General features: G+C 47.2%; 1 protein-coding gene across 5 annotated transcripts in view; it reads left to right on the forward strand.

The window, feature by feature from the left end:
- LOC1276993 (mucin-19) overlaps positions 1-18,773 on the forward strand; it is a 172,396-nt gene that overhangs the window by 16,295 nt on the left and 137,328 nt on the right. For 4 of the 5 annotated variants that reach the window (XM_061647345.1, XM_061647343.1, XM_061647341.1 and 1 more), the window contains exons 3-4: positions 6,644-7,082; positions 7,668-11,312. In XM_061647345.1, coding sequence (XP_061503329.1) covers positions 6,984-7,082; positions 7,668-11,312 — 3,744 coding nt within the window. In that variant the 5' untranslated portion in view covers positions 6,644-6,983. The remainder of the gene's footprint in view (positions 1-6,643; positions 7,083-7,667; positions 11,313-18,773) is intronic. The other variant, XM_061647344.1, reaches the window with a different exon arrangement.

The following is an 18,773-nucleotide window of genomic DNA, read 5'->3' on the forward strand; positions in this document are numbered from 1 at the left end:
AAGCATTATGTTTTGTTTTCTTGTTAGAAATGTTTTTCCATCATTCACTCGTGCAGCGGTAAATGCCATTAATCAATTTCCTTTGCCACTAATTAATGGCAAAAACGAACACCCAATCCTGTCCGTTATGTACTGCCGTTGAGTGTGTCTAGCGCTAAAGGTTTCCCCTTGGTCTGTAATTGAATGAATCGCTAATTTGCCATTTTGCTAATGATTTGATGGCATGTTGCGTTCATCTGTAGCGGGAATGAATAATTGTTTTCGCTTTGGCGTTACTTAGCTCTTCTTTTATTTCTCAGCTCCATCAAAGCCATCGGGCTGCCGGTGGAGCATTTAAGCTGTGCTGGTTGCCGTGTTGCAATATTTTCAAACAGCATCATCACCTGCACTGTGCTACTATCCCCCCGATACAATCGCGTTTCATTCGCCCATTCTCACCTTTGGACTGGTGCATAAAATCGATACAAATCTTCAGCCCCAATCAGTGTGTCCGTGTGCTCCTCATCTGCCAGCTATTTGTTCATTCCCATCACCGGTACCATCCTACCGCCCTATCGCTCCTACGTGTGGTTGATAGAGTTTAGCCACGGAGCAAACTATGGCGAGAAAATCCATCACACGTGGAAAGAGAACCGAATCAATTTCTCATTACACACGTTGCCTTTTGTCCCTTTCTGTGTGTGCAGGTCTGCAAATAGTTTTCTCACCTGCAACCCACCGTTAGCACTCTTCCCCTTTCTCCGATTGTAGCTATCCCAGGGCAGAGTGCCTTCGATGGATTTGTTTTTTCTTTTCTTTTACCGAGACCTGATTTAGTGGTAAAAGATAGAAACAGATTCCAGTTTTATGTGAGCTTCAATCGGTGCTCTTGTACTGCTCCCCTAATTCGTTGTCTATGTACTGCTTCAGCTCTATTTTGTTCTTTATTTTCTTTTTCCCCCACACGTAGTCGTCTGTCGACATTTCCCGCACCAGACAGTTCCCAACCGACATGCCATACGGTGGGGGGGAACAGCTAAAGTTCTGTTAAAACAATGCCGTTAAACTGCTTCACTTGGAACAGGGATAGTGTGTGTGTGTCTCCTGGGGAAGGGCGCTGTGCGACGAAGAGAGGGCGGCAGGGCGAAAGCGACATGTTCGAGTATGGAAAACAATGCCGACGAAGCACGGTGCAAAACCTGTACCGTCGTTTCTACATTCTCTAAACCGAAGCATCCTCTTTATTATGGTAAATCATGGAGGCTTTTGGTTGAAGTCATCTGCGCCGGGAAAGCACAGAGCGCACCCCCCGAAGCAAGGAATAGAGCCGTGCACTCACACACTAGCGTGCACATGCTCAGCACGTACACAGGCCCGTAAAAATAGTAAATATTTGCTCCCGGGTGTTGACAGCTTTTTAAATGGTTTATTATTTTTCCTGCATCAGATTCCGGAGTCGTCGTCCCCCCGGGTGGAAGAAGAATGTTGGCATTTTACTCTCAGCCATGTGCGGCCCATTTCTGCCCCATGCAAGAGGGAAGCAGTGAGCTTTTGTTAAGGTGCCTGGTGGACGATGGCAGCATTCGGGTGAAGTATATTTTGGTTTTTTCGGCATTTGTTTGACTCCATTTGGGGGAAGATGTCATCTGAATTGTTTATTTGTTCCTTTTACATTCGGGATTATTTTAATCTTTTTTTTACCATTATCATAGATACAGTACTGTGTTTAACATTAGGCTATTGCTTAGGTGAAACAATAAAAATTGTTTGACTAACGATTTTTAATAATACTAAAGAATATTTTCATCTCGATCTTTTATTTTTCCATTTTCGCTCTGTACTACGTCATCCGTTTGACATTTGACTTCTGTTCCACAGTTTAGCTTATCTTTCGTCAATCGATACCTTTTCCTATACTCCGCGCATTCAGCTTATGCAACGTGGCGTATGAAACGAAGAATCTGTTGAGACTCGACCGGAAGGGATGAACGAAGACACACAAAACCAATACGAAACGCCAACCCTTAACGCGTTGAAAAGATTGACATATCCCGCTCCTATGCGCGACACGTATGGGCCGTGGGCCCAAGCCTTCCACATTCACTCACACACAAGTGTCCTGGCTGATACAATCGCACACCTTTGGCCGGAACAGGGGAAAACTTTGCGGCGAGCAGAAGCAAAAGCAGAGAGCGAAAATAGTCCGTCCCAGTGCCGAAGGTGGGGCAACGATTTTGTCTTTCCGGAGGAGCTATTTTTCTTCTACGGAGACTGGGAAATACTTTAAGCACTGTGAGTGTGCGCGTTTGTGTGTGTGCGTGTGAGCGATAGAAAGATGTTTGGCCAGCGATGTGTCGCACACCCAGCGAGACACCGAGCAAGGAGGTTTTGCGGATGTTTTCATCTTTTATCGCTTTTTTATGCGCAAGCTTGCGGTTAATCCAATTCTTTCTACGGCGAACCATTATGTTGCCCTGCCGTGCCCTGCCAAAGGAGGGTGAACCGGTGACACACGCTCACCGAACCGCCGAAACCACCCCGATGACACCAGTTGGGAGACATCGAACGCGGACATCCACGTACCCGTGTCAGTGGGTGAGGATGGTTTCCTGCGATGCTGTGTGTGTGTTTTTCATGCTTAAGAATCGTCCGTAAGAACACTGAAAATGGAAAGGAAAATATGGAGGGGAAATAAAAGCATAGTTTTTCGTAGAAACAAAAAAAAACCTCCGATTGCTTTATTTTAGTCTTCTCTAGCCTGGATTCGAGTGTGGTGTGGTCGGCGTGGTGATGATGGCGGTAACAGACGTATTGGGTTTCCGGTCATGCCAACGCTCCGCCATCACCGCCGCTGACCCAGGACTCCAGGATTTACCAGCTTGAAATGGACACTCCGCCGGGCAGAGGGTGGTTGGTGGCTGGTTCGGCCTTAAAAAGTTTTTAAGAGTAATTCGAACTTTTTGCTCGACTTCGGACGTGTGCGGCTTCGCCGGGGAAGATTCAATTTGTGAACAATTTTACTTATCGTTATCCGTGCGAACGGGAAACGAAACACTCCCGAGGAGCATTTGTGCTTTGCGTGAGCTTCTTTAAAAGGCACAATAATTTGGTGCGCCAAGTTTAACAATGAAGTTTGGCAATATTTTATCGACCTTTGGGAAAGTTGTTCCAAGAGCGGATGATACGCTCTGCAATGGATGGGAAAACCTATATGTAGAAACTTTTTTTTTGTTGTGCTTATGATTATGTCTTATGACTTTGAGGATTGCACAGAAAGATGAAAGTCACAACCGTCCGTCCGGCTATTACTGTCCAGCTGGGTGATTTTGTAACTGTCAAGCTAGAAGAATGCGGTCATGCTGCGAAGTTCTCAACTTACACAGTTGTGAATGTTGACGTATTTTCCAATGAACAACGCGTGGAATATATTATAATAAGTAAGTGTTTCGAGTTATTATTATTCTTTTATACAAAAGCCCAGATTGTATTGCCAGCAAAATAAATAAATTAGTATCTGAAATTATAGAATGATCACTTTGAATTCGAGTGTATTCAAGCATTCACGACGACGTTTGCCTCACCAGCGGGACACATTGAATGACCTAGTTTTTGACTCTTCAAACTTGAGCTCTTTAAAAGCTCTCTTTTTTTACATCTGCGGAAGCAGCTTGCCTGAGAAATCGTATTTATTGTTTTATTTTTACGGTACAGATTTGTTGTTAAATAGCTGCTTCAAAATATCCATTGTCCAGAAATCCATAATTCATCCTCGAATGGTAAATGAATGGTACGATTATTATAGCTCCGCAAAAAAAACTCATCCTCCGGCTCTTTTTACGATTCGCTTCGATGTTCAGTTACTTTTGGATGAGCAAATATTTCACGAGCTTTTGCGCTTTGCTAGTGCTTTATTTTCAGCACGGATGAGTTGTGATTTTTCTTCGAGTTTTGCCTTTGTTTTACCACGCTTCATGCACCCACACAAAGATAAATTGTATTCATTGTCGGTGGACCGGTTCCGTTTCGGTTTTTGTGTGAATCAAATATTTGCCCAAGTTGACCACGGACATTCTTCTCCACTAAAAAATACGGACAACACCGGATAATACGAGGAAAGGAAATGTCGTGCAGAGAAGAAAAAACAACAAGATTCATCGTTTACTACCACTATACTACCGCGTTGTAAAACCATTCTAGGAAGATTCATAATATTTCGTAGAAACTGGGGAAGGAAAAAGGAATATGTAAAGAGAGAAGTAGCTAGACTGACGCCCTTGTGCCAACAGGGCGAACAAGCAATCATGGCTCGTGTACGAAGTACATGACGGATAGCATGACAGCTTCAAAGCTCGCAGCGAAATGAAATAAGAGATCAGTAGCATCGGAGAAAATTGTAGTTACGATTCCTAGGAACCCTTGGCCCCGAAATAAGGCACTTCTTGTGAGGCAATACGATTTGCGTAGGTTCTTTCGTTGGCCGAAGAATGTAGCAATTTATTAGCTGTTGCTTTCCAGCTCAGTGGCTCACTGCTTTTTTTTGCGTTACCTTGCGCCGAAACAAAGCCTGAGCTTACTCTGCGTCCATCTGCCGGGCGATGTGCTGTGCGGATCGTGTGCACTGTGGAGCCTTGTATATACGAACGGGCTTGGACGCTCAGCCGACTTACTGGCAAGCCTAAGGGATTAGTAGATAAATCGTTAGCTGTAACAGAGCCGGGACGACGATTATCGCTCATTTCTACTGCGGGACGATCGAGCGCATAAAGCTTTAAAGCGATGGTGCTATGTGTTTTTCTCTTGCTGCACACAGACGAATTCACATTTGTGTACGCCTGAGTGTCTGCTGGTGCTGATGCGAAAGTAATTCCAGTGTAGGTTCTTCCATTTCCAACCATCCAACTTGTTCCATTATCCTGCAACAAGTTAAATAGCAGGTTTTATCAAAGTTGAAGTAAATGTACACCTTGGAGTGCAGTCCAGAAAACCAACATGGAACGAGCCGACTCCATGCAACAGTTTCGGAAAGTGCACCTCATCGATTTTGTTTCCGATCGGAAAATTATAGTAATGAGCGTACCGGACGATACCCCTCGAAGAGAGTCATTCACTTCGATAAGAAGCTTATGCGTAGACCGGTATGAATTTCCGACCCAGAACTTCAGTGAAAATTCTTGTTTTTGATCCAAATTTCGTTTGAAACGACCGACTTTTGCCGCTGCAGTATCCAATCACCATCCAGGGCGACGGATAGCTTTTCTCCCACACATCGAACTAGATTACCGCAACTGCAGCATATCCGGGTTGAATGGCTAAAGAGTTTTGCACAGCTTTTGGGCCGGTTGCATTTCTTCCATCCTCTTTCGGTGCAATTCCGGAGAGTTTCCAGTTGATTGGAAAGCATTTGAAGCCACTTTGAACTACTTCCTGCTTTCTGTTCTTCCAACGGAATTGAAATGTGTACTCCCAAGGGAGTGGATCGCATTGGTCAGATTCTTTAAAGGTATTCTGGAATAAATTTAACATTCCATTTGCAAGCTGCAAGTTGGTATCGTCAATTTCATCGTTCACTGTTGAATCCAATTTTGTGTAGCTTTGTTTCACTATTTGGATTCAGTGGCTGTCTTCTATTTTTATTAGAAGATGTACTTCCCAAAATAAAAGCAGTAAAATGTTCCCTTTTTAATGATCTGTTCCATCACAAGTAGTGAGCACCATTGGATGATGTGAAGCAATAACCATTTAACTCACTCAGATTCAACGATTCCAGCATGGAGTGCAATTTGAACGAACAGGCTATTGAGTGATCTAGTCATAAATTCAAACTAAACTCCGTTCCTACGAGATAAAACACATACGTTTTGCGATATTCTACCATTCTGACATTCTCTATTGCTACCGTTCATCAGAACGATATTAAAAATCCCTATGCATAAATTTATGCACAAACAAACCTCTTTTTTTGTTCTCGCTTATAGCAATAAACACAAACGCCCTAGATTGGATTGTTGGTATTCATGGTGCAATGTTGCATACCCTCGTCCGGGGGAGTACGTTATCAATCTCCTGTTATTTATTTTACCAAACACCCGCTCTTGACACTTAATTCGAAAGCAAACGTCATCTTATCAATCTCACATCGGGGCCGGTGTGATTGATTAACTACACCATGTGCACTGGTGGATACGATTAAATGCCAAACCCAAACGTGTTCTCTATCTCTGTTTCTCTCTCTCTTCACTGTGGGACCTTCCAGAGGGTCATAAATCATTTTGTCACCAAGGCGACTGCCTAAGACACAGAGGCCCTTTCTCGGGAAGCTGTGCAAGGGACTTTGTAGTTTGCGTTACCAAACGTCACATTTGAAACTGTGCTGCAATTTATCCATTAATCAAAGACCAGCGTATGTGTGTGTGTGTGGTTGGTACATTGGCAAATCGGTTCGCATTGTGCTGCTACATTCTATGATTGAAGGCCGATATCAAACACACTCTTTCAAAGAAAAACTACCAACATGCTTATTTAATTACCGTTGAAAGGTATTTTTCATTTTCCACCAATCACAACCACACGTTAACTCTGTTGCACGTTTCGCAAGAAAATCCCGGATATATCGCATCCATTACTCACCCCATTCCTTTTTGCATTTTGTGTGTTTTATTTGCAGATTACTTCACTAGCTGTAGCTGTAGTTGTTTTTGTGTGCCAATGTGGATTGGGCCCGTGTCATTTTGGGCAGTCGCGCTAGAGATCACTCATCAAACCGGAGCAGGGCAGCTATGAAGCAAGCGTCATCCCTTCATCGTTCATTCCATCGCCAGCATCAGCAACCGATCATCATCCGCTCCGCTCACCGCATCATCTCACCGCAAAGTGACCGTATCGAACGGTTCCAATAGAGAGTGGCAGCGGGATAGGGGAAAGGATAGCGCTTTTGCTTTTAGTGCCGATTGAGCTACCGCTTCGCTAGCGCACGCCGCTTGCAACCCCGCTCCGGATCCGGTCCAATGGCTAGCGTTGCGGCCGGATCCGCCGGGTCGCTGGTAGATCCGCCTGGGGGCGGCCCTGCCGCCGGCCAGAAGCAGCGCAAGAAGGGAAAATTTCGGGTGAGTAGACCACCGAGGCGCACTGTTGACTCTGAAATCGAATTCCATTCCGGGCAAGGCCTGGAATGATACTCTGGCTTCGTTGTGAAAGATAAGAGTGAAACGAGATTAACTTAAATTGGCGGGCTGTCGAGTAAATTGGCCGCGCTGGAAACGGAGCAGGACGCAGGAAGACACAGGGTCGTAATGATTCTACAGGCAGCATAGCGCAGTTCTTTCGCAGAGCGATTGGAAAAGTTTCGCACAACTTTTGCGCCAAGTTGCTGCGCCTTAATCGCCCAATTAGAATTATTTTACATCCGTTTCATTGAACGTGCTCATCTCGCGTACCTTTTCTTATATTTTGTCTTCAATGGTGTGTGTGTTTTTTTTACGTTGGCTTTCTTTCTCTTTCTTTTCTACCTTTGTTTTGATTGAGTCAACACAAACACTGGAAAGCTCATTACTGTGAGTCCTTTCCTTAATTATCACCAAGTATGTGTGTGTGTGTGTGTGTGTGTGTGTGTGTGTTTGCTCGCAAAAATAAAGAAGCTTCTCTCCTTACGCCTTCCTTTTTCTTCTTCCTTTCTTTCTCCCACCGTCCAGCTCAAGGAACGCTCCTCGTCGTCCGTGCGGGAGAAGTTCATCAACGACCCAGCGTACACGGAAGATGTACGCCATCTGGCACTGCCCATGCGCCGCAACAGTGGCCCCGAGCACGACCCGGGCCGCAAGTTCTACATGATATCGAAGAAAAAGTCCAACTCGGTCGGCAAGGACTACTCGCGGGGCAGTCTGCAGCTCGGTGGTGGCGGTGGTGGTGGTGGAGCGAGCGGCTCGAGCGAGTTCTACACGCTGGACGTGGAGTCGATTCGCCGGGCGGGGCTGAACGTGCCGGAGGTGAAACCGCGGCGCAAGAAGTACAACCACCACAGCAGTGCGGAGCTGCTGAACCGGCTGCTGAACACGGACGAGTCGAGCAGCTCGGACGGTGTGCCGTCGAAGGGCCACAGCAGCACGCTCGACCGTGGGCGGGGGCGCAGCCTGGATCGGCGAAGCTACACCACGTCCGAGGAGCGTACCGCGGTACGGGGTCTTTCGATTAGTCGGACAGCGGGCGACGAAGACATCCCGCTGGGCAGGGATGGTGGACGGCAGCAGCAGCAGCAGCAACGATCTCGCAAAACCCGAACCGTTAGCTCGCGCAGGGAAAACTCCGACCAGGACGTTGAACCGGTAGAGCTCAGTGCAGCGTCGGGTCTCCCGCCGGGAGATGCTTGCTCGGAGGATGTCATGGTGAAGGGGGCGACCGATCCAAGGGAGGGTGGCAGTTCCAAGGGTGGTGGGCGCTTTCAAATCGGCAAGCGCTTCCTGAAGGGCGAGATTGGCATCAAAAGCTTCAACTATTACCTGCTAAAGGAGGGCCTCAAGTCGTCCAAGAAGAGTCTGCTCAAGCAACGGTCGGCACCGGTCGTTGCCGCCTCCGCCACCGTCGGTTCCGTGGACATCCCGCTGCCCGAGCCGCCCCAAGCGATGGAATTGATCAATCCGGAGGAGTGCGAAGACGCACCGGGGGCAAGGATGGTGGAGAAGGGGGAGGAAAACATTTACGAAGAGATTTACTTTGAAGATAAACCGAAATGTCCACCGGAGGAGTACAACAGTAAGGAGGTCAGCGCTCAGCGACCCGAATGTCCGGACGCGAACAGTGAGAAAATTCAATTTATTGACTGCGAGCTGTGCGTGCAGCAGTGCAGCAATGCGAACTGTGACGTGTGCCACGGGCTCGGGGCACAGCACACTGCCCAGCAGCACGAGCACCATCACCATCAGCTGCAGCAGCAGCGGCAGGCCGAGCAGAAGCAGCAGAACATCTACGAGCAGCTGAAGCAGCACGGGTCGGGCGGCTCGTCGGGCGGGAGTGGTCAATCGGGAGGTGGGCTTTACGGTAAAAAGGCTGCCAAATCGTTGGATGTGGATGATCAGATCTACCAGCGGCAGAAGCAATTGCTGCAGGATCAGCAAAAGCAGTCAAAGCAGTCGATTGATGGGCACGCAAGAAGCATGGGCAACTTGGTGGATGAACCATCGATGTACGCCAGCGAGAATGTGCTCCAGTATCAGTCGTACAATCCGAGCAATCCAAATGTGTACAAGCTCGAGACGACGCCGGTCGCGTTCAGCAGTGACTACAGTCCGCTGCAGCAAATCTACTACAAGCAGCAGCAGCAGCAGCTGTCGGCACCGCCCAGTCAAGGTGACACGCTGCCAGCGAATCCACGACAGCACATCTACCAAAGACCCCATCAACCGGGCGGCGCCGTCTCGTCCGGTTCGGACTACTACCAGGAGTTGAACCATAAGAAATCGTCCTCTTCCAGCGATTCGCTGCAGCAACAGCAGCGACGTCTACAATCGAACACGGGCATCTACTATCAACGGGCGGCTGCGGCACTAAGCGACGATCAACATCGCAGTTTGATGAGCTCTGGTGCGGGATCCAAGATCTACAAAGTAAACTCTACCGTTTCCATCCTGAGTGAAGCTTCCGGTCGTAGCGAAGGTTCTTACCATCACCAGCAACAGATGGCGCCTCAAATTCAACCCCAATACCAACCACTCTCGGTGGTGATGAAAACGGCACCACACGATCATCCGTCGACTCAATCCGGTCCACAGGCAAGACCGCAACAGTCTCAGCAGCAACAACAGCAGCAGCAACCCTACGGACGCACCGGAGGCAACATGTCCGACTCGAGCCTGGGAGATTCACTGTTCTCCTATCCGGCGAACCGGCGCTACTTTGGCAGCTCCGAAAGCTGTCGCTTTGCGTCGGAGTCCTGTCGCCGGTGCAGTGTGGAGGTGGACAAGTGCAGCTTCTCGGACACGTGTCGATATTCGGACTGTCACAATTGTGACTGCTCTTCCAGCTACTTTTCGTCCGACTTTGACGACACCGGCCATGGTGGAATGCGCGGTGGCAAGAAGGGTTCGCATCTAACGCACACACAATCGGAAGCGGCTGGCTACTATCAGGCGCCACCGTATGCGGAAGACTTCATGAAACATGTCAGTGCGGTTAAGCGTGGCAATCAACAGCAGCAGCAGCAGCAGCAACAGCAGCAACCGGTGTCCACTACTCACTTAATGGCTGGGAGTAAGATCTACGAAACTCCACCGACGTACGTTGGGATGATGCCGATAACGGGCAGTGGGTTGCAGAAGCCACGGGAGCCAACGTACGAAACGCTGCGCAACCCACCGTACTCGATCCCGATGGTGGGTCCTTCGTATGAAGCCACCCCGCTAGTCGCTAGTGGCCGGCTGTCAATCAGTCAGAGTCACGAAGCATTGATCTCGCCCGTAAGACGTAGTCGATCCAGCAGAAGTACCGATACGGATCAATATCCACAGCTTGAGCGTCGTTCGCCAGTGTCACACTACTCCAAAATAAGACGACCTCATCAATCCAACACTCTGCCGTCTTCGATGCGCTCAGCAAGACGACACCAGCAACAGGGTGGAGGAGAGTACGACCCAGCCGGGTACAGTGTAATTCGCGAAGGTCCCCCAAATACACGAGCGGCTACGCCCGGACCAAGCGGAGGCTCCACCCTGCCCAAGTCCTTCAGTCTGCAGCAAGCGCGCACAACGCCCATGGTTAGCGGACGGTCGGCATCACTGCTTACGATGGGCCACGAGTATGCGGAAATCACTAAAGCAAGCGCCCGGACTAAACCTATTCCACCGCCCATCAGTACCATCCCGAGCACACGGGAGGCTAGAGCTAGATCGAAGCAAGCGGCCATAGCGAACGTACGTGCCGTTTCCCCTTCGCAGTACGCTCGCACCGGCCCATCCGGTATTGCGGGAAGTTCGGCTGGAAATTACGCCAGCATGGAGCGCAAGTCTCGCGATCGGTCGACGAAGCAGGGCAAAAGCTCTGACACTGCGGGAAAAGATCGATCGCCAGTGCAGCGAGAGCAGCAATTGGAGCAGAAGGGTAAAGCGAATCGAGAGACAGGCGTTGCTAGTTCTGCGGCAGGTGGCAGTGCTTCGCTCACGAGAAGCGGCAAGCCTACGACGGGTAGTACCCGGCGGAAGGAGTTTGTTCGCTCGCAGCAGCAACAGCACCGTTCCAAGCGCCCGGTACAAGATGATCTAACCGATGACGAGGATGACGACGAGGTGTTCTTGAACGACAAGCTGTACGAACGGCCTGTGCAAAACAATCGGGGACATTCGGGGAAGGTAAGTGTAGCATCTGAATGACATCCCTACTAACTTCTGAACTCCCATAGAAACAGTTCATCTGGAACTGATCATGAATCTGTATTGATATTGGCAGTAATATTGAATTCTTATACCGTGATTGAGCTTATGCCGATCCAATACGGGTATTGGATCTTATCTTGAACATATACCGTTTCTGGAATTGATTCTGAACATCTATCGCTCCCAGAACTGATCCCGGGCCTGATTAAAAACCCAGAACCTGAACTGTTTCAGATCCCATGCATGAATCTTGTTCCAGTCCTGGATATTTTAGTTCAAGAACTATGTCTGTATCTAACTCAGTCATGGATCAGATCGCAAACCAGACCTGTTACAGGATCAGCTACAATACCTAATTTGATTCAGTGTCCGATTCCGCTGCAATACTGATCAATGCATCATGAACCCGTCAGCAGAAGAAAGTAAGAAAGCCACTTACAATTGTATGTATGGATAAGTATGGTTTTAGTGTCTTATGTTGCTAACAGACAGATTTGCACAAATGTTCCAAGTAAATTGAATGCAAATCTTCAGGCACCCTTTGCAAAGCAACGGACATTTCCTTTTATGAGATAATTCGTACTCGTCTATTCTGACCACAACGAGTGCACATATACCTAGAACTAGGGTCTTAAAATAAAGCTCCTTCGTAGATGGTCCAAGAGTAAAATTAGCTTATAGGTGCTACGTAAAAAACGTCTTTAGTCCTTCCACCTTTATAACTAAGTCAATCCTATTACCCCAAGCATTGTCTTTCAACCGCAAAACAATATTAAAAAGAAACCAACTTCCAAACATGGCCCAGGCCTAAGTACTCTACAAGGAGCTAGAATTTTTGCATCATGTTCTATATTGAGAATAAGAGACTAGTTGTAAGATCCGATAAAAAATATAAGCTTTTCCTTAATATCTTATTGTCCCACATTGTCGACCTTTCAAGACAATCGATAGATATTTTATCACAATCCTAATCCTTCTATTCCTGACCTATTTCACAATAAATACCCAATTAGATTTCATCCACTTCCATTCCCCAGAAAAGGGTCCCTTACCAAACTGCTTGAATATTCAACCGTGCCTTGAATCCGTCGATTATCTGGATTTACCGCTAACATCAACGTCATCACCATTGGCTTAGATCGGGCTCCTAATCCAGTGCCTTTGCTAATGTCCCGACGATTTCCTTGCCGGCCTCTCGCTCTCGTCCAATCGATGTGCTTTATTGATTCATGAAACGAGCCAGCTAGAACGTCCCGAATGGGACACGGAAATGAGACAGACTTCCCTCGCCCCTCTCGCAAGCAGTCCAATATCAGTTCGACACCGAAATTGATCTAAAACTGTCCCTGGGCAATCAAACGAATTACGTGAAGAAACTTTTGCACCATATCGGCGTACTCCTCGGAGTCGCTGCTCCGCATATAGAGCAATTCCGGCCAACCTTGTTGGACATTCGACGTGCCATTTCATCAGCCATTTCCCGGATCCCAAGGTACGTGAATCCGTGCGACGTGCTACCGTCTAGCGGTTTGTGTCCGCAGCCCGGCGTCATCGTCCTCCTTGTAGTGAGGACATGAAAACAAGCGTCATAATTACCGGCGCTAAATAATTCAGCTAATTAATTGAAAAGATGTGGAGTGCGGACAGGGTACCAGACAGGGTAGGACAGAATCTCTCGCGAGCAACGGAAGTCCGTGTCACCAGAGGTTTTACTTTCTTCGGTTCGCCGAAAACAAGGATCTCTGCTCCGTGCGGTCGACCACACGAACGTAAGATTAAGCGTACTAATGGTCGGAGATGGTGGTGGTGGTGGTCTCGTACAGACGTACCGACCCACCGGTACGATAATAAGACTAATGTACCCCGGTAAAGTCTTTGGTTTTTGGCCGGATGTCCCGTGCCACCAACCCGACGCAAGACGCACAGGCAATCCAAAATTCGTGGCAAAACGTGGGCAATCCCACACATTCATATCATGTTTCGCGCGCGTGGTGTTGTGCCAATGCTCTGCCTGCCCGGGGCTCCCCAAAACTGTACCAAGAACGGTACGCAACGGACAAAGGAAGATGCTTAATTTTGTTGTGAATATTTAAAGCCTTCCGCGTGTTGGCCTGAGTTGACTGGGAGTGTGGAGTTTACCTCGGAGGCCAGCAGCACGGCAGATGGGCGCGGAGGTCATTTCTTAGAAGACGCCGACGGCACGTTGACTTTCTATGAATGTTCACGGATGCACGTGGGGATGTTTTCGCCTGGCGCAAAAGCCGTGTCTGTGTCTGTGCACGCACGAGCTGCCATTTTTATGCCACCCGGAAAGCTGACACCGGAAGCGGCACTGGTGCGTCATAAGCGGGTCTTATACGCGTCCTAATTATCCGCACTGAATCCTGAGCGAAACCCCACACAAGCTAACCGTGAATGAACAGTAAAAGAGAAGCGGAAGGGTTTTCACAGGGCACAATCCGCTTAGTGGAGCCAATGTTATAGAAGGGTGATTGGGAAGGCAGAGGGCTAAGGCAATTCCGGGCCGCGTACACAACACAGGGTGCCAATTTGTTGAGCATGAATGTGGCGCTGATTGATAGCGGCGGATGAAGAGAGAGAACGAGCGAGCACAAACAAGAGTGGGACGGTAGCTAAGTGTTCCAGGAATCGGTAAATACCGACGACGAACCCGCCTACCCATCAGGGGGGGGGGGATGAAAACTCACCCCACGATCGGAATTGCCTTTTCGGAATCGTTGCTTAAGGCCAACACGGTGCCTAGCTGGCTGGTAGCAGATGCGGCGGTGACGTTTATTGCCACCGGCGGGTAAACTGACGGCTTTCGCACGAGATTGCCGATTGCCAGGCACGTGTGTGTGGGCTAAGAAGCTGCGTAAGGTCCTTCTCATTCCCAATTCAGTATTGGATAGAGATTATAAACTAACGCCCGCATAGGATTAAGTCTTAAGAGCACCCTTGTGGCGTGATAGTTACTGTGGAGTACCTAATGTATCTAATGTACCATGCCCGCTCGATTCGCCATTGAATGCCACTCGATTTGATTTAATCTCTTTAAATTACTCCCCTTCAATAGTTTACTGAATGCGGTTTCGTTCGATGTTTATCGTTCGCATCGTTCGGGAACAAGCGCCCAACAACATGGAAATCTGTGCCTTCGCTCGGATTGCATACATTTAGGCGAACTTTATGCATTCAACAGACTTAACTTCCAAAACGATAACTTTAACTTGAAACGATGAAATATCCCTTCTCACAGCATCTCGTACACCGGCTAATGCCGCTGGTCGATCCGTATCTGCTTCAAAACTTTGCGCCCAAAACACTCTCTCTTAACTCTGGAGATTTTTCAAACGACATAAACATAAAAAAAGACTATCCTCAACATTGTCGTCCCGCGGTGCTGCTGGTGCACCTTTTTTTTGTCAACTCAGGTGTTCCCGAGCTTCGGCGATGGTGGTTGGAAGATTAGAGTTAGTGAAAAAGTTTAGCCCATTTTTTCCCTCGACCGATCAAACCAACCATGAGCAACCATCTTCCCCCGAACAGAACAACTACAAGGGTACAGAAGTTTGTGGTAGGGGCCGTGTGCTATCTGGATGGTAATTTTTTTCATAGATTTTTTGTTGTTTTGTGTTTCGTTGGTCACATCTCGTTGATTGTCTAGGCTGCTGCCTGGAAACTAAAGCCATTTTGCGTTTGTAACATTTACACCATTTGTCACCGTGTCACAAGACAGCAAGAGCATTTATTTATCGCCAACTCCATTTTGATGTATCGTTTTAATTCAACTTGTTTAACACAATAAAAATACTTGTCTGAATTTCAAGCAATTAGAGTATTTAAGAAGGAAAACCTAATGCCAAACTATGCTCATTTTCGGAAATTTCTTCGAGCATTTTACGTATTGCTAACTGCTAAAACCAACAAAGAACCTGCACCATTCATTAATCTGACGCTGGCTCTTTGAATTGTGAAGCATTTTAGCACTTCGTCTGCCTCGACCCGGTTGCCATTTTTGTAACTAAATAAATAACCATAAATAAGGATTGGCAAAATGTGCTTAAAGCACCATCTTCAGCCAACTGTAGCAATATACCGCCGGCAACAACGGGAATGTCGACAAACCAACCTTCCACCAAAATACATACACACACACACACACCGAAACCCATACACGCCTGCAAAATGCCTGAAAGCTTTCGGGCTCCGCTGAAAGGATGAAAATTAATGAACATGCAAACGGATTGCCAGTCAGTCGGGGCAGCCGTTACAACATTGCCGAATGGAAATCGTCCCATATCGTCCTACCGGCGCAAGCCAAGGACCGTAGAATGGAGCAGGTTGGTAAAGAAGGGGATAGAGGGGGAAACACAGAACCGGGCTCTTGAAAAATCCAAAACCCTACACCCGAAAGTGGGCACTTTAGCGAAAAGCTCTGCCTTACGGGCAAATGAATAAACCATGAGTGCGAAGACGAAGACACGACACGACGATGGTCGACACCGACCGAAGGGTGCACGGGACACGGTGTGGGATATTTTACGGTGGAGGGGTTTTTTTTTTGTGTTGCTTCTCTCCACTTCACTTTTCTTACACGTTGTCTTCGTTGCCTTTGCCGCCGGGGTGTTTTTCCCTGTCCCGTTCCGTTTCTGTCAGGTCCCTTCGAAGGAGCTCATAAACTTGCCTGGCTTTGGTGGGAGTAAAGCACACAGGCAAGAAGACAAAAAATTGAAGATCCTCAAGTATGCTCCCATCACAAGACACGAGAGCTGTTTGGGTTGGACACTTTCGACACCGTTTGTCGAGTGGGGGGGGGGGGGGGGGGGGGCAGGAAGCAAGGGTGGCAACGAGTCCCAGTCGAATGGAAAAGCTACGAGGGATACGACTCCGCAAACAACCTGCTCGTCCCTTTCGTCCTCCCCTCTCCGTAAGTAACGTGCGATATGTTTACGTTCGCAGCGCTGTGCGTCGCCAATGGCATTTGCCTGAGAACAACAGCAGCAACTATAACAACACCACCAAGTACATGGAGTGGAGTAGTAAATTCAGCTCGTCCTTCGTCACGCCGGAGATGGATGGGTGTGGATGTGAGTGAGTCGTTTTACGACGCCTTCACGCACACGGGAGCGTTGTGGAGCGCAGTTTTTTTCCTTCGCGTCCCTCTTTGCTTGAAAATCTGCTCCGGAAGCTGAGCTGGTACAACGTGGACAGCGGGCTGGGGGAGGACAGCAAAAGGTCAGTTTGGTGAGGGGTTTGTTTCACCGTACAGACCGCATGCATGCGGTGTGGGTCAATGCACTTGGGTGTGCCTGTGTGTGTGTGAGAGGAGGGGTAAGGAATGATTGTGTGCTGTGGTGTGACGAATGAATTGCCCGGAGCTGATGATGGACAGGGTGCATCCGGCGGCAGGACGAGTTCTCTTACTTAATCGCCACTCGGGCAGATTTTATCACTCGCTCGTGCAGGATCAGCCCTTCACACAACGGTCGTAGTGGTGATGGTAATACACATGCCAGTGGAATGTGTCAGATAAGAGCTACTGAAGCTGCAAGCTTACTGCGGACCTAAAGGCAGCATGAGGAGCATTGAGTTGTATAAAATGGAAGGACTTCTTCTTTTTTTTTTCACCGAAAACAAAGAACAGAAGACTTTTTACTGATGATGAACAGAAATCCAGTGCCATCAAGCGTAATGAAAGCGGTTCGGGTCGGTGTAGTACTGTTGTAATGAAAGTAAGTAGCCAACACTCAATTGAAAATTCTCTTTGTTGTATCTTTGGTACTTTGGTGAACATTTGTACTCTTTTTTCACAAGTTCCTGATTTAAAACTGGAACCTGTTAAACTTTTGTAAGTCTGTATGGGGTATATCAAGCTTGAAATGTTATGTTTTGGGTTAGGTATTGCTTGATGTAAACGGCAGTTTTGTAATGCAACTGAAACTTCTCCTGGGTGGTGAACTAACTACCCTGCTATGGTTTACACAGTCATAAGGCCAACTAATAAGTGGTAACAGTAGAGCTAGACCAACTTAGATTGTTACGCCTAATCACAAGAAGATACGATGTGCTCTGGAGGAGGTTTAAAATCGTTATCAAATCATGGAACCCTTGTAAATATCAGTAAAAGTCACAACAGTTGACAAACAATTTATTTGAAAGTGAAGAAATAGAATCAATTTCAGAATTCACCCAAGGATTTACATTCGCAAAAAAAATGAGGAGTTATAACAATAAAATACAGTAATACAATAAAATAAGGGCGATCCCGTGGCACAATCGTCAACTCGAACGACTCAATAACATGCCCGTCATGGGTTTAAGAATGGACCGTCCCTCGTAGCAAGGATTGTTGACCATCCAGCAGCGTGGTAATGTATTAAGTCTCGAAAGCCTGTATAGGCCGGCATGTCCGCGTAGGACGAAAAACGCCAAATAGAAGAAGAAGCAATAAAATACATAAAGCTGTTATTCGAAATGTATAATTGCTTCTTCTATTGCTCGATTTGAGATGATTCTAAATGGCTCTCGCCAGTCATCGCCTTTACTGCATCGCATCGATATCTACGCACCGTCATGACCACTTAGGTCACTTAGAGACTTTCCGGGGTGTTCCACCCCTCTCCAGCGCTGGTCGGTCTGACGCGATGTTACGCTTGTCGGCTGAATTCAAAACTGTTTCGGATTGCTTTGATTTGAATATTTCAACCAAGTGCTTCAAAGAACATCTCCGGCTTCTACCGTGACCATTGTGAGATGTGATAAAAGGCTTGTTTTGCTTTGTAATTTTTGTATTGTAACACATCTTAATTAGGCCGTATGGCCCGCTGAAGATTATTTAATATACAGTGAACCCTCTCTTATTTGACACCTCTCCAATTTGAAAAACCTCCCTTATTTGAACATTTTGCACAGTCCCTTGATTTCCTGTACAATTTTGTTCCTCTAATTTGGAAAACCTCCGAAATCTGTGTCCCTCTTATTGGTATATGGTGTTGCCATGGTTATTGAATGATGTATGCTCAAATTGGCAATCCTGTTCGCAGTTTCCTATAGCAACAGTTAAGGCTGCATACTAAATGTTCTGTCTCTTTCTTGTTTGGATGGACCTTTCATTCACTTTTCACCTCTGTAATTTGAAAACCCCTCGTATTCGACAGTCCCATCGCCTCTCAAATAAGAGAGGGTTCACTGTATAATAATAAATCTTAGGACATTAATCTTAAAAAAAATCCATATAGTTAAACGCATTGCTACAGGATCTAAAATAAGTTTATAACCAAATATTTTATGTATTATCAATTCATTTGCAAATTGTATCTATGCAGTCAACAACTGCTGTTCCTTAACAAAACTGATGTATACATTATTATTTTAATGTTACCTAACAATCGAGCCAGCCAATTTTACGAGAACCTACAACTTCCCAACAGTTAC

The sequence above is a fragment of the Anopheles gambiae genome, chromosome 2, assembly GCF_943734735.2.
Source record: "Anopheles gambiae chromosome 2, idAnoGambNW_F1_1, whole genome shotgun sequence".
NCBI lineage: Eukaryota > Metazoa > Arthropoda > Insecta > Diptera > Culicidae > Anopheles > Anopheles gambiae.